Genomic DNA, 12579 nt, shown 5'->3' with positions numbered 1-12579 from the left:
TGTTAGGAGGTGAGGAATCAGCACGTGTTTCAAGGAGGACGTGGGCTCCTGGGAGAGTCTGTCTAGAGGAGACACAGCTTGTGGACAGATTCCTCACTGTGGAACTCGTGTGATGTTGTGTGTGTGTGTGTGTGTCTGAATGAGAGTGTGTTAGCATATTACTAATGTGTCTGCTTCAATGTTTATGTGGTTTTTGCTCTTACGGTGTTAAATTTAAATTTAAATGACTTAATATGAAAGACAAGTTGAACACTGGAAAACTGACTGTTGGTAACACTACTTTTATGTGGGTTTAATATTATCATTTTTTATTATTTGTGTTAAATTTATATTTTAAAATATGTTAATATAAAACACAACATGTATATTAGGATAAATGACAGTTAATAACATCAGTTTATCATCTGGTATTATAATCTCTTTGTTAATATTTTGTTTAGGATATTTGGTTTTAAGTTTAACGATAGAGGTTTGTATTTTTACTCGTTTTTCCCATTTTATTTACAGTTGTTTATAACTGTTTTAACTGCTTTCTCAGAGTAGTTGGAAATTACATCTTTTTCAACATTTTGTAAAAAACAGAAATCAGATCTATTGGAACCATGTGATTGCTGAGGTTTTGTTAGAGATTCTGGATGAAGATGTTATATATTATATCTATATGTAGAATAATTCCATAATAAAATTTTTGGTTTTTCTCCTTGGAAATTAGTCCATTTTCTTATTTTCTCTATTAGAGACAGTGTTGCATTTTCCTAAGGAAAAATGCATTTTATCTTTTTTCCCGGTTACCATTTTTAAAATTTTTTTCATTTTCCACATTCTACCAGGAGGGGGCGAGGTGAGGCTGCCCTCTGCTCCCTGCACAGCCGCTCAGGGAGGACCAAGCACTTCCAGGAGCTGGGCCTGGGGGTGGGGCCTGTGCTCCTGATGGGGACTCAGCAGTCCTCCTACACGTGATTCGAACCAACTCCCTGTCCCATTGTCACTGACACCTGCGCTGGGGCACCCGTGGGTCAGTTGGCTTTTCTAGACTGTACTTCATGAAGAGGGGAGGGCGCTGCAACATTTAATGGTTCCATATGCACAGCTTTGCAGCCTCCATGGGCCAGGACTCCAGTTGGAAATAAAAACGTAGGATGTGACTCAGCAGAAATGAACCACAGAATCAGGGAAGCCGACCACGCACTTGTGAATGGAGACCAGGTGAGCTGCCCAACCAGCTGGGCCCTCAGGTCTCTGGTCCTCGGTGACACTGTGCCCCGTGACCAGCAAAGCGCGCTGTGGGGCTGCCCTGTGGTCCAGGACTGAGACCAATGAGACCCCTGTCCCCTCTCACCCCAGTCTCGGGCTCTGTGACTTCCCAGTGGGCTCAGTGCTGGAGGAGGAGGGACAGCACAGCTCCTCCGAAGGAGACAAGCAGGGATTTCACAGAGGAAGGGAGACCTGTCCCAGGGATGGGGGTAGCTGTGGGGGGACTAGATTTCAGGGCCCAGAGGGGAGGAACCCACGATCTCCACTTTCAGCCCTCAGGCTCTGCAGGGACGAGATTTAGGACTGAGGTCACAGAGGCAGGGGGAGAACAGTTGGTAACAGGCGTCACCCCCATCACTCAGTGTCTCATCACCATGCCTTATAGGTCAGAGTGACGACCGCGCATCTGCTCCCTCAAGACCTCCCCCAGGGGACATCAGGTGACACTGGGCAGGGACAGGGAGGAAGCTGATTTGCATGAAGCCCCTTCTCCTCCCAGTGGGTCCGAGAGGCATGAAAAGGCCCGAGGACCCCACAGTGCAGCCCAGGAGGCTGAGGAGCCACGTCCCAGGAGCGTCCCCACCATGGCCTGGACGGTGCTTCTGCTCGGGCTCCTCGCTCACGGCTCAGGTTAGGTGTCGATACGCTGCATCCTTAGGGGGTGCCTAAAGCCAGGTGTCAAGATGACCCTGGTCTCCATAACCACTCCTGTCTCTCTCCTATCGCTTTTAGGAGTGAACTCTCAGACTGTGGTGACCCAGGAGCCGTCCCTGTCAGTGTCTCCAGGAGGGACGGTCACACTCACCTGTGGCCTCAGCACTGGGTCTGTCACTTCCAGTAACTACCCCAGCTGGTACCAGCAGACACCAGGCCAGTCTCCCCAATTGCTTATCTACAAAACAAACAGCCGCCACTCTGGGGTCCCCAATCGCTTCTCCGGATCCATCTCTGGGAACAAAGCCGCCCTCACCATCACGGGGGCCCAGCCCGAAGACGAGGACGACTATTACTGTGCTCTGTACATGGGTAGTGGTAGTTACACTGCCACAGTGATGTAACCTCAAGGGGAAGTGCTACCAGAACCTCCCCCTGAGCTCAGATGGCTCAGCCCTAAGGGGCAGGAGAGGAAGAGAGAAGGTGAAATGTCAGCACTACAGGGGGAGGTGGCGCCATGCCCCCATCTCCTGCCCAGGGGTTCCAGGCCACGTGCGTCCTCCACCTCTCCCAGGGTGTATCCGTCTGTCCAAAGGGTCCCATGTCCCCCCGACTATGATAATGATCTGGGCTCAGTTCCAAATTATATCCCCCAGCAATGAGACTCAGGAATCCTGCACCATCAGGACGATCTTCCATGTTGACCTTGCTGATCATGGGCTGGTCAATAAACTCCCTGCACTGTGGCCTCAGCAGGGGTCCCAGCAGCACTGGGCAGGGACCTGGGATCCCAGCCCCCTGAGAGAAGTGGGCTGGGCCCTGTCGTCCCTGGGGGAGTGTTCGGGGTCCAGGGTGAGGCGCCTCCATCCCATCAGAATATGCAGCCTAAGCCAGCATGTCGTTGGTGTGGTCAGCTGTCCAGTTCTCCACCCAGGATTCTGGCAGCCCAGGGGGAGCTGGACTTCCTCCCCATCCCTCACTGTGTGACTGAGCCAGGGAGACAAGGCAGTCTAGTCTGCACTCTTGTCTCCCTGCTGGGGACTCTGGGGCCAGTGAGGACTGAGCCCTGACCCCAGCTGGGTTAACAGGACTGAAGCCGTGGTGGGGGCAGGGATGGATGCTGTGGTGCCCCTCCCTGCCTGATTGCCCTGAGGCCATGGAGCCCATTGGCCCGAGCACTCGCCCACTGCAGCAAAGTAGACCCTCTCAGCCTGGCTTCCCTCTCTGTGGTCATTAAGGCCAGCAGGGGGCTGGTCCCGACATCCCCTGGATGCGAAGGAGCTGGTGGCCATAGCTCCCCACAGTCCCCAGGAGAGAGTCAGTGGCACAGAGCAGTGGGGTCAGGGCCCCCTTTTGCTAGGACAGTGGCAGTGAGCACTCCCTTGATCTTCTGCTGTGGGATGATCCCTGACCAGTGAAGAGTAAATGGGACTCAGAGTTTCTTGATGTCTCCTCCCCAAAGTCTAGGATCCAGTAAAAATGTCTCTTGTCATATTAATAACCGAGAAAATAAGTATCGATGTGAATACAGAATCCATAGACATCAATACTGTGATGACTCAACGATGACATATTTTCGGGAACAACATCAAACCCCCGGATGAGCAGGAACAGACAACGGGAACAAACGGAGCAGGAGCTTAACCGAGGTAGAAATAGAACCCGGAGAATAAAGTGGATGGAAACACACACCTGAAATACAACAGAGGAAAATAAAAAAGAAATTTTTCTGCAGGGGCTCAAAGACATGTAATGTGCTTTATTATTTAATTTGTTTATTGCATTATTGAGTGATGGATTATCATTAGGAAGAAAAAAAGGGCTGCCATCCCTACTGCAGCATTTCCACCACCATGAACATTCCCGTGAGCATCACCAGGGGGCGCTGTGGGTCCGTTCAGAATAGGTCAAGCCTGGACCCCACTCAGAGGCTCCCACTGCCAGGGCCCTGCACCTGGGCTCACTGGCTGGTGCTGAATGTGAGAGCAGGTGCGTCCTCTCAGGGGACAAAGCCGGAGCCCCAATCTCTGCAGGCCCTGCCTGTGCGTGGAGCTGCCACGTGGCGGGAGGACCCAATAGTTGATGGTGTGTGGGCTCCTGGCCCCAACCCCCTTCCCCAGGAGCAGAGGAGGAGGAGGGGGGACCCCGGGGACCAGCCCCGCCCCTCCTGCTCCTCTCATCCTCCCTGGCCTCTCCTCCGTCTCTTCTTTGAGCTCCCCCTGCTCCCCTCCCCTCTGAATCATGACTTTCCTCCCAAACCCGGGCTCCCCCTCTTCCTACAACCCCCCACCCTGTGACCTCTCCGGTCATTCCCAAGGTCACTGTCAGAAGCTGGTGACATGTTCACAGATCTCCCAGGAATCGGACACTCACTCCTTCTTCGTCCTCCTGGAACATCTCTGACCCCTTCCTTCCCAAGAGGCCTCACGTCTCAGGACACTCAGGTTTTACCCCTACTCACCCCTCTGCGCTCCCCAATTTTCAAGGGATCCAGCGAGTCCTTCCAGCAGCTAATGGATACCCTTTAATGGCGCCCACTTGTCATTTCTGCCCATCAGGTGAGGAATTTCAGGGGAAGGGAACCCCAGCTTCCTGAGTACCTGGGAAGGGACCTTGCGGCTGAACTGTCTCTGTCCTCAGCTCTTGTACCATTGATTTTATATGCACTGAGCACAGGAGATACGGGGCTTTTGGCTAGGACAACAGACACCTGTCCCAGTTCTCTGTGTAGGTGTCCCTGGGCCCCCCACAGGGTCCTCTCGGTGACCCTGGGGAGCCTCGGGCCAGGCCAGCCTGGTTACCCTTGAAGGTGTGACACTGGACACGAAGGACACTCAGGCCTTGGAACTGGCTGGGTTGGGCCAAGAATAGGAGCTAATTTGCATGAAATGCCCTTGGTCCTGGGGTGAGGGGATAGGAGAGCAGGGCAGAGGCGATCTCAGCAGAGCTCGGGAGCATCTGCATCATGGCCTGAACTTTGCTCTGCCTCCTCTTCTTCCTTCTCCAGTGCACAGGTCAGGATGCCCCCAGCACCCTGACTCCCAGCTCCTCGCCCCCCTGCCCGACCTGCAGGGAATGACCCACCTTGTGCTTCCTTGGGACATAACAGGTGTCTGTGTTTCCAGGCTGCCTCTCCCAGCCTGTGCTGATGCAGCTGCCCTTTGCATTTGCTTCCCTGGGAGCCTCAGCCAAGCTCACCTGCACCCTGAGCAGTGGCTACAGTGGTTATTACGTGGACTGGTATGAGCAGGACCCAGGGAATGGCTCACAGTTCGAGATGGGAGGCAGCACCAGTGGTATTACTGGATACAAGGAGGATGGGGACTCTAATCGCTTCTCAGTGTCGGGCTCTGGCCGAGAGCGCTACCTAACCATCCAGATGTTCCAGGAGGATGACAGGCTGACTACATCTGTGGGACAGACCATGGCAGCTACGTGTAACCCACAGTGACACCGGCAGGGTAGAAGTGACACAGAAACCCTGCTCACAGCCCGTCCCCACCCCTGAAGTCACCTGTACCACAGTTTAGGGGGTGCCTCCTGACCTCCCCTGAGAGTTTCTACCTTCCCTGGGATTTTCATAACTCAGCCCCTGTCAGTGAGGACGGTCTGTCCCTGTACAACATGCCTGGTCTTGGTCTACAGCAAATGTTCCCCTGGGTTGGAAAACATAAGCTAATCTGGGTTGAATTCCAGTGAAATACATCCAGCTCTCAATTCAGAGCTGCAAAACAGCGTCTGAGGCATCCTTCCCTTTTGCAGTCTGTACGGCATTCGGGTCACTGCCCACCAGGGAAACTAACATGCAGTGAATCCACGTGACTGTGCTTGGATCGACTGCTTGAATGCACAGGAGTTTTGGAACGTGGAGCATGGGTGTGTCCTAAAGAGGACCCCAGGGATGCTGGTCCTGGGGTGTGTGCTAATGCCATGGTGAGGGGGTAGGAAGAGGAGCGAGAAGAGGGGAGATTGAAGGAGGAGAGTCATCCTGATGAGGGCTGATGGGGAATGAAGCTGCGGGAGGCCCCTTAGTCTATTACCATGGATTTCTGTAACATCAATGATTTCCACGAAGACAGACGTGTGAACAAGAAAACTTCCACCCCTGTGTGCTGTGATGCATGTCTGCCCTGGGTTAACAGATCACCAAAGTTGCCCAAATGTGTGTTTCCACCTTGATCTCAAGTTGAAGCTGATCTGCTCCCAGCAGACACAGGGGGCTGGTGTGATGCTGGGAAGGGACAGGAGCTCAGGTGTCACTGACAGAGGAGGGAGGGAGGGGGCCCGGAGTGAGGGGCGGGGCTGTGGGTGGGTGTGGAGGGGGCAGGGCCAGATCAGGAAGGAAACTTGTGGGGCTGAGGGTTTGGAATTTCATGCAAACAGCAGTGAGGAGTCATTGAAGGGTTTAAGGCAGAGTTGTCTTGAGCTGAAGGAGGATTTCCTCTGCTGTCAGAGGAGAAGCAGGTGGTCCTGGTTACAGAACACTTACTGAGATACCTCTGAGTTCAGATGATTGTGGAGCATTTGCACAATCGAAGCAATTTTGGACACAGGATATGGTGAAAACCTGATGGTTTCTATTTTCAACAGGCACACATGGCCTTTCTACTGAACTAAAACAATGAGCAAGAGAACCCAGGTGTGGACATTTTTGTTTATAATACAGACAAATTGTAGGATCTCTAAGACAGGGTCCTCACAAGAAATATGTGACATCACTGTGAAAAAGAACTGCATCTTAGGAACACAATCTTCACACATGACAAATATATCACAAGTAGCTCTGATATATTAATACAGTGGAATACTACTCAGCCACGAAAAAGAATAAAATAATGCCATTTGCAGCAACTTGGATGGACCTGAAGATCGTCATTCTAAGTGAAGTAAGCCAGAAAGAGAAAGATACCATATCACTCATATGTAGAATCTAAAGTAAGGAAAAAGAAGACACTAATGAATTTAATTACAAAACAGAAACAGACTCACAGACAGAGAAAACAAACTTATGGTTTCCAGGGGGAAAGGGGGTAGGAATGGATAAACTGTGAGTTCAAAATTTTCAAATATTAACTACTGTCTATAAAACAGATGAACAAGTTTTTTGTGTAGAGCACAGGGAACTAGATTCAATATCTTAAAGTAACCTATAGTTAAAAAGAATATGAAGACAAATATATGTGTATGTATGACTGAAACATTATTCTGTATACCCAAAATTGACACATTGTAAACTGAATATTCCTCAATAAAAAGGAAAGAAATATATGACATGTGCACTACTAAATGATATGCCTGCCAAACTGTATCATTTCCAGAAATCATGCTCAACTCCTTCAAAATTCTGAAATCACTTTATGAGTTTTGAAATGGCTGCTGTCTTTAGGTTTCAAATATGACTTTTTGCTTCTTAATGAAAATTCCAGATCAAAACCCTTTCCTGCAACAGTCCTACATGTCTTTCAAACCAACTCACTGTCCTCGTGTCAGTGGTTGCACACATGGGACAGTTACCTTTTCTAGACTGTGCTCTGGAAGGGGGCTATAGCCTTTAATGGTTCCATATGCACAGCTTTGCAGCTTCCATGGACAAGGACTCCATCTGGAAATGAAAACATTATAGGCTGTGATTCAGCATAAAAGAACCACAGATCTGGGAAGCTGACCATAGACCTGTGAATGGAGACAGGGACCAGGTGAGCTGCCCAACCAGCTGGGTCCTCAGGTCTCTGATCCTCGGTGAGGTTGTGCCCCATGACCAGCATGGGGCACTGTGGGCCTTCCCTGTGGTCCCAGAATGAGTCCAGGGAGACTCATGTCCTCTCCTACCACAGACACGGATTCTGTGGCTTCCCAGTGGACTCAGCACTGGAGGCGGAGGGACAGCACAGCTCCTCGGAAGAAGACAAGCAGGGATTTCACAGAGGAAGGGAGACCTGTCCCAGGGATGGTGGTAGGAGTGTGGGGAACTAGATTTCTGGGCTCAGTAGGAGAGGATCCCACCATCTCCTCCTTCAGCTCTGATCCCACCAACTCCTCCTCCTGAGGCTCTGCAGGAATCAGATTTAGGACTGAGGTCACAGGGTGAGAGGAATACTTTGGGGACAGGTGTCAACCCATCACTCAGTGTCTCATTACCATGCCTTCCTGGATCAGGGTGACAACCCTGCATCTGATCACTCCAAGCCTCCCCCAGGGGACATCAGGTGACACTGGGCAGGGACAGGGAGGAAGCTGATTTGCGTGAAGCCCCTTCTCCTCCCAGTGGGTCCGAGAGGCATGAAAAGGCCCGAGGACCCCACTGTGCAGCCCAGGAGGCTGAGGAGCCGTGTCCCAGGAGCATCCTCACCATGGCCTGGACGGTGCTTCTGCTCGGGCTCCTTGCTCACGGCTCAGGTCAGGGGCCAGGAGGCTACGGCCTTCGGGGGTGTCTACAGCCAGGTATCAGAGAGACCCTTGTCTCCATAACCACCCCTGTCTCTCTCCTGTTGCTTTTAGGAGTGAACTCTCAGACTGTGGTGACCCAGGAGCCGTCCCTGTCAGTGTCTCCAGGAGGGACGGTCACGCTCACCTGTGGCCTCAGCTCTGGGTCTGTCACTTCCAGTAACTACCCCAGATGGTACCAGCAGACAACAGGCCAGGCTCCCCGCACTCTTATCTACAACACAAACAGCCGCCACTCTGGGGTCTCCAGTTGCTTCTCTGGATCCATCTCTGGGAACAAAGCCGCCCTCACCATCACGGGGGCCCAGCCCGAGGACGAGGACGACTATTACTGTGCTCTGTACGTAAGTAGTGGTAGTTACCTGGACACAGTGTTGTAACCTCATAGGGAAGTGCTACCAAAACCTCCCCCTGATCTCAGCGGGCTCAGCCCTGAGTGGCAGGAGAGGAAGAGAGAGGGTGAAATGTCACCACTACAGTAGGAGGGGGTTCTGTGCCCCCATCTCCTGCCCAGGGGTTCCAGGACACGTGTCCCCTCCAGCCTCTTCCAGGGTGTGTCCACCTCTCAAAAGAGTCCCCCTTCTGCCCACTATTATGATGACCAGGGCTCAGCTCCAAATCCTATCCCCCAGCAGTGAGACTCAGGAATCCTGCACCATCAGGACGACCTTCCCTGTTGTCCTTGCTGATCTCTGGCTGCACAGACTCCTTGCACTGCACCCTCAGCAGGGGTCTCAGCAGTGTGGGGCAGGGACCTGGGCTCCCAGTCTCCCTCGCAAAATCGGGCCAGGCCTTGTCGCCCCTGGGGGAGTGTCTGGGGGTCCAAGGTGAGAAGCCTCCATCCCATTAGAGCATCCAGCCAGAGCCAGGCAGCTCATCAGTGTGGTCAGCTGTCCAGTTCTCCACCCAGGATTCTGGCAGCCCAGGGGGAGCTGGGCTTTCTCCCCATCCCTCAGTGTGAGACTGAACGAGGGAGACAAGGTAGGTTGCTCTGCACTCCTGTCCCCCTGCTGGGGACTGTGGAGCCAGTGAGGACTGAGCCCTGACACCACCTGAATTAACAGGACTGAACCCGGGATGGGGGCAGGGATCGACACTGCAGTGCCCCTCCCTTTCTGGTGTCCCTGAGGCCACGGAGCCCAATGGGCCGAGCACCCGTCCACTGCAGCAAAGCAGCCCTTCTCAGCCTGGTTCCCCTCTCTGAGGTCAGCAGGCCCAGCAGGTGGCTGGTCCCCACACCCCTTGGATGTGAAGGAGCTGTTGACCACAGCTGCCCCACGGTCCCTGGGAGAGAGTCAGCAGTATAGAGCAGTGGGGTCAGGGCCCCCCTTTGCTGGGACAGTGGATGTGAACACACCCCAGTCTTCTGCTGCAGGATGATCCCTGATCAGTGAAGAGTAAATGGGACTCAGAGTTTCTTTTTTCTTTTTCTTTCTTTTTTTTTTTTTTTAACATTTTTTATTGAGTTATTGTCATTTTACAATGTTGTGTCAAATTCCAGTGTAGAGCACAATTTTTCAGTTATATATGAATATACATGTATTCATTGTCACATTTTTTTTCTGCTGTGAGCTACCATAAGAGCATGTATATATTTCCCTGTGTTATACAGTATTATCTTGTTTATCTATTCTAAATTTTGAAATCCCAATCTGTCCCTTCCCACCCCCCGCACCCTTGGCAACCACAAGTTTGTACTCTATGTCTATGAGTCTGTTTCTGTTTTGTATTTATATTTTGTTTGTGTTTTTTTTTTTTTAGATTCCACATATGAACCATCTCATATGATATTGTTCTTTCTCTTTCTGGCTTACTTCGCTTAGAATGACATTCTCCAGGAACGTCTATGTTGCTGCAAATGGCGTTATGTTGTCTGTTTTTATGGCTGAATAGTATTCCATTGTATAAATATACCACCTCTTCTTTATCCAGTCATCTGTTGTTGGACATGTAGACTGTTTCCATGTCTTGGCTATTGTAAATAGTGCTATGAACATTGGGGTGCAGGTGTCATTTTGAAGTAGGGTCCCTTCTGGATATATGTCCAGGACCGGGATTCCTGGGTCATATGTTAAATCTATTCCTAGTCTTTTGAGGAATCTCCATACTGTTTTCCACAGTGGCTGCACCAAACCGCATTCCTACAGCAGTGTAGGAGGGTTCCCTTTTCTCCACAGCCTCTCCAGCATGTGTCATTTGTGGACTTTTGCATGATGGCCATTCTGACTTGTGTGAGGTGATGCCTCATTGTAGCTTTGATTTGCATTTCTCTGATAATTAGTGACATTGAGCATTTTTTCATGTACCTATTGATCATTTGTATGTCTTCCTTGGAGAATTGCTTGTTTAGGTGTTTTGCCCATTTTTGGATTGGGTTTTGTTTTTTTCTTATTAAGTTGTATGAGCTGCTTGTACATTCTGGAGATCAAGCCTTTGTCGGTTTCATTTGCAAACATTTTCTCCCATTCCGTATGGGATTTTTTTTAACTTATGGTTTCCTTTTCTGTGCAGAAGCTTGTAAGTTTAGTTAGGTCCCATTTGTTTATTCTTGCTTTTATTTCTATTGCTTGTGTAGACTGCCCTAGGAGTACATTTTTGAGGTGCATGTCAGATAATGTTTTGCCTATATTTTCTTCTAAGAGATTTATTTTATCTTGTCTTGTGTTTAAGTCTTTGATCCATTTTGAGTTTATTTTTGTGCATGGTGTTCTAGCTTCACTGATTTACATGTTGTCCAGTTTTCCCAGCATCATTTGCTGAAGAGACTGTCTTTATTCCATTGTATATTCTTGCCTCCTTTGTCAAAGATTAGTTGACCAAAAGTTTGTGGGTTCATATCTGGGCTTTCTATTCTGTTCCACTGGTCCATATGTCTGTTTTTGTCCCAATATCATGCTGTTTGGATTACTGTAGCTCTGTAGTATTGTCTGAAGTCTGGGAGAGTTATTCCTCCAGTCTCTTTCTTTTTCTTCAGTAATTCTTTGGCAATTCTAGGTCTTTTGTGGTTCCATATAAATTTTACCATGATTTGTTCTAGTTCTGTGAAATATGTCCTGGGTAATTTGATATGGATTGCATTAAATCTGTAGATTGCCATGAGTAGTACGACCATTTTAACAATACTGATTTTTTCAATCTAGGAGCATGGGATATCTTTCCATTTTTGTAAGTCTTCTTTAAGTTCCTTCATCAATGGTTCATAGCTTTCTGTGTATAATTCTTTCACCTCCTTGGTTATATTTGTTCCTAGGTATTTTATGATTTTGGGTACTATTTTAAAGGGGATTGTTTCTTTACTTTCCTTTTCTGTTGATTCATCGTTTGTGTAAAGAAATGCAACTGATTTTTGAACTTAATCTTGTAACCCGCTACCTTGCTGAATTCTTCGATTATTTCTAGTAGGTTTTGTGTGGCCTTTTTAGGGTTTTCTATATATAATAACATGTCATCAGCATATGGTGACACTTACCTCTTCTTTTCCAATTTGGATCCCTTTTATTTCTCTCTATTGCCTGATTGCTGTGGCTAGGACTTCCAAGACTATGTTGAATAGAAGTGGTGATAGTGGTCAGCCTTGTCTTGTCCCAGATTTTAGTGGGAAGCATTTGAGTTTTTCACCGTTGAATACTGTGCTGGCTGTAGGTTTGTCATATATAGCTTTTATTATGTTGAGATATGTTCCCTCTATACACATTCTGGTGAGAATTTTTATCATAAATGGGTGTTGAATTTTATCAAATGCTTTTTCTGCATTTATTGAGATGATCATGTGTTTTTTGTCCTTTTTCTTGTTGATGTGTTGTATTACATTGATTGATTTTCGTATGTTGAACCACCCTTGTGTCCCTGGGATGAACCCCACTTGATCATGATGTATAATCTATGTTATGTGCTGTTGGATTCAATTTGCTAATATTTTGGGTAAGGGTTTTTGCATCTATGTTCATCAGTGATATTGGTTGGTAATTCTCTTTTTTGGTGGTGTCCTTGCCTGATTTTGGTATCAGGGTGATGGTGGCTTCATAGAATGAGTTTGGGAATATTCCCTCCTTTTCAATCTTCTGGAAGAGTTTGAGAAGGACTGGTATGAGTTCTTCTTTGTATGTTTGGTAGAATTCCCTGGTGAAGCCTTCCTGTCCTGGACTTTTATTTGTAGGGAAGTTCTTTTATTGCTAATTTGATTTCATTTCTAGTGATAAGTTTGTTCAAGTGGTCAGTTTCTTCTTG

General features: G+C 48.9%; 1 protein-coding gene and 1 gene segment (V, D, J or C); both read left to right on the top strand.

Moving 5' to 3' along the window:
- Nucleotides 1-12579, top strand: part of LOC102523413 — a 442357-nt gene that overhangs the window by 20439 nt on the left and 409339 nt on the right.
- The window catches only part of LOC102511799 (immunoglobulin lambda-1 light chain-like), a 401923-nt gene continuing 391126 nt past the window's right edge, over nucleotides 1783-12579 (top strand). The window contains exons 1-2 of the mRNA XM_032471642.1: nucleotides 1783-1884; nucleotides 1987-2296. Coding sequence (XP_032327533.1) covers nucleotides 1839-1884; nucleotides 1987-2296 — 356 coding nt within the window. The 5' untranslated portion in view covers nucleotides 1783-1838. The remainder of the gene's footprint in view (nucleotides 1885-1986; nucleotides 2297-12579) is intronic.

The sequence above is a fragment of the Camelus ferus genome, chromosome 32, assembly GCF_009834535.1.
Source record: "Camelus ferus isolate YT-003-E chromosome 32, BCGSAC_Cfer_1.0, whole genome shotgun sequence".
Classification (NCBI taxonomy): Eukaryota; Metazoa; Chordata; class Mammalia; order Artiodactyla; family Camelidae; genus Camelus; species Camelus ferus.
This window is presented reverse-complemented; position numbering and strand designations above follow the sequence as displayed.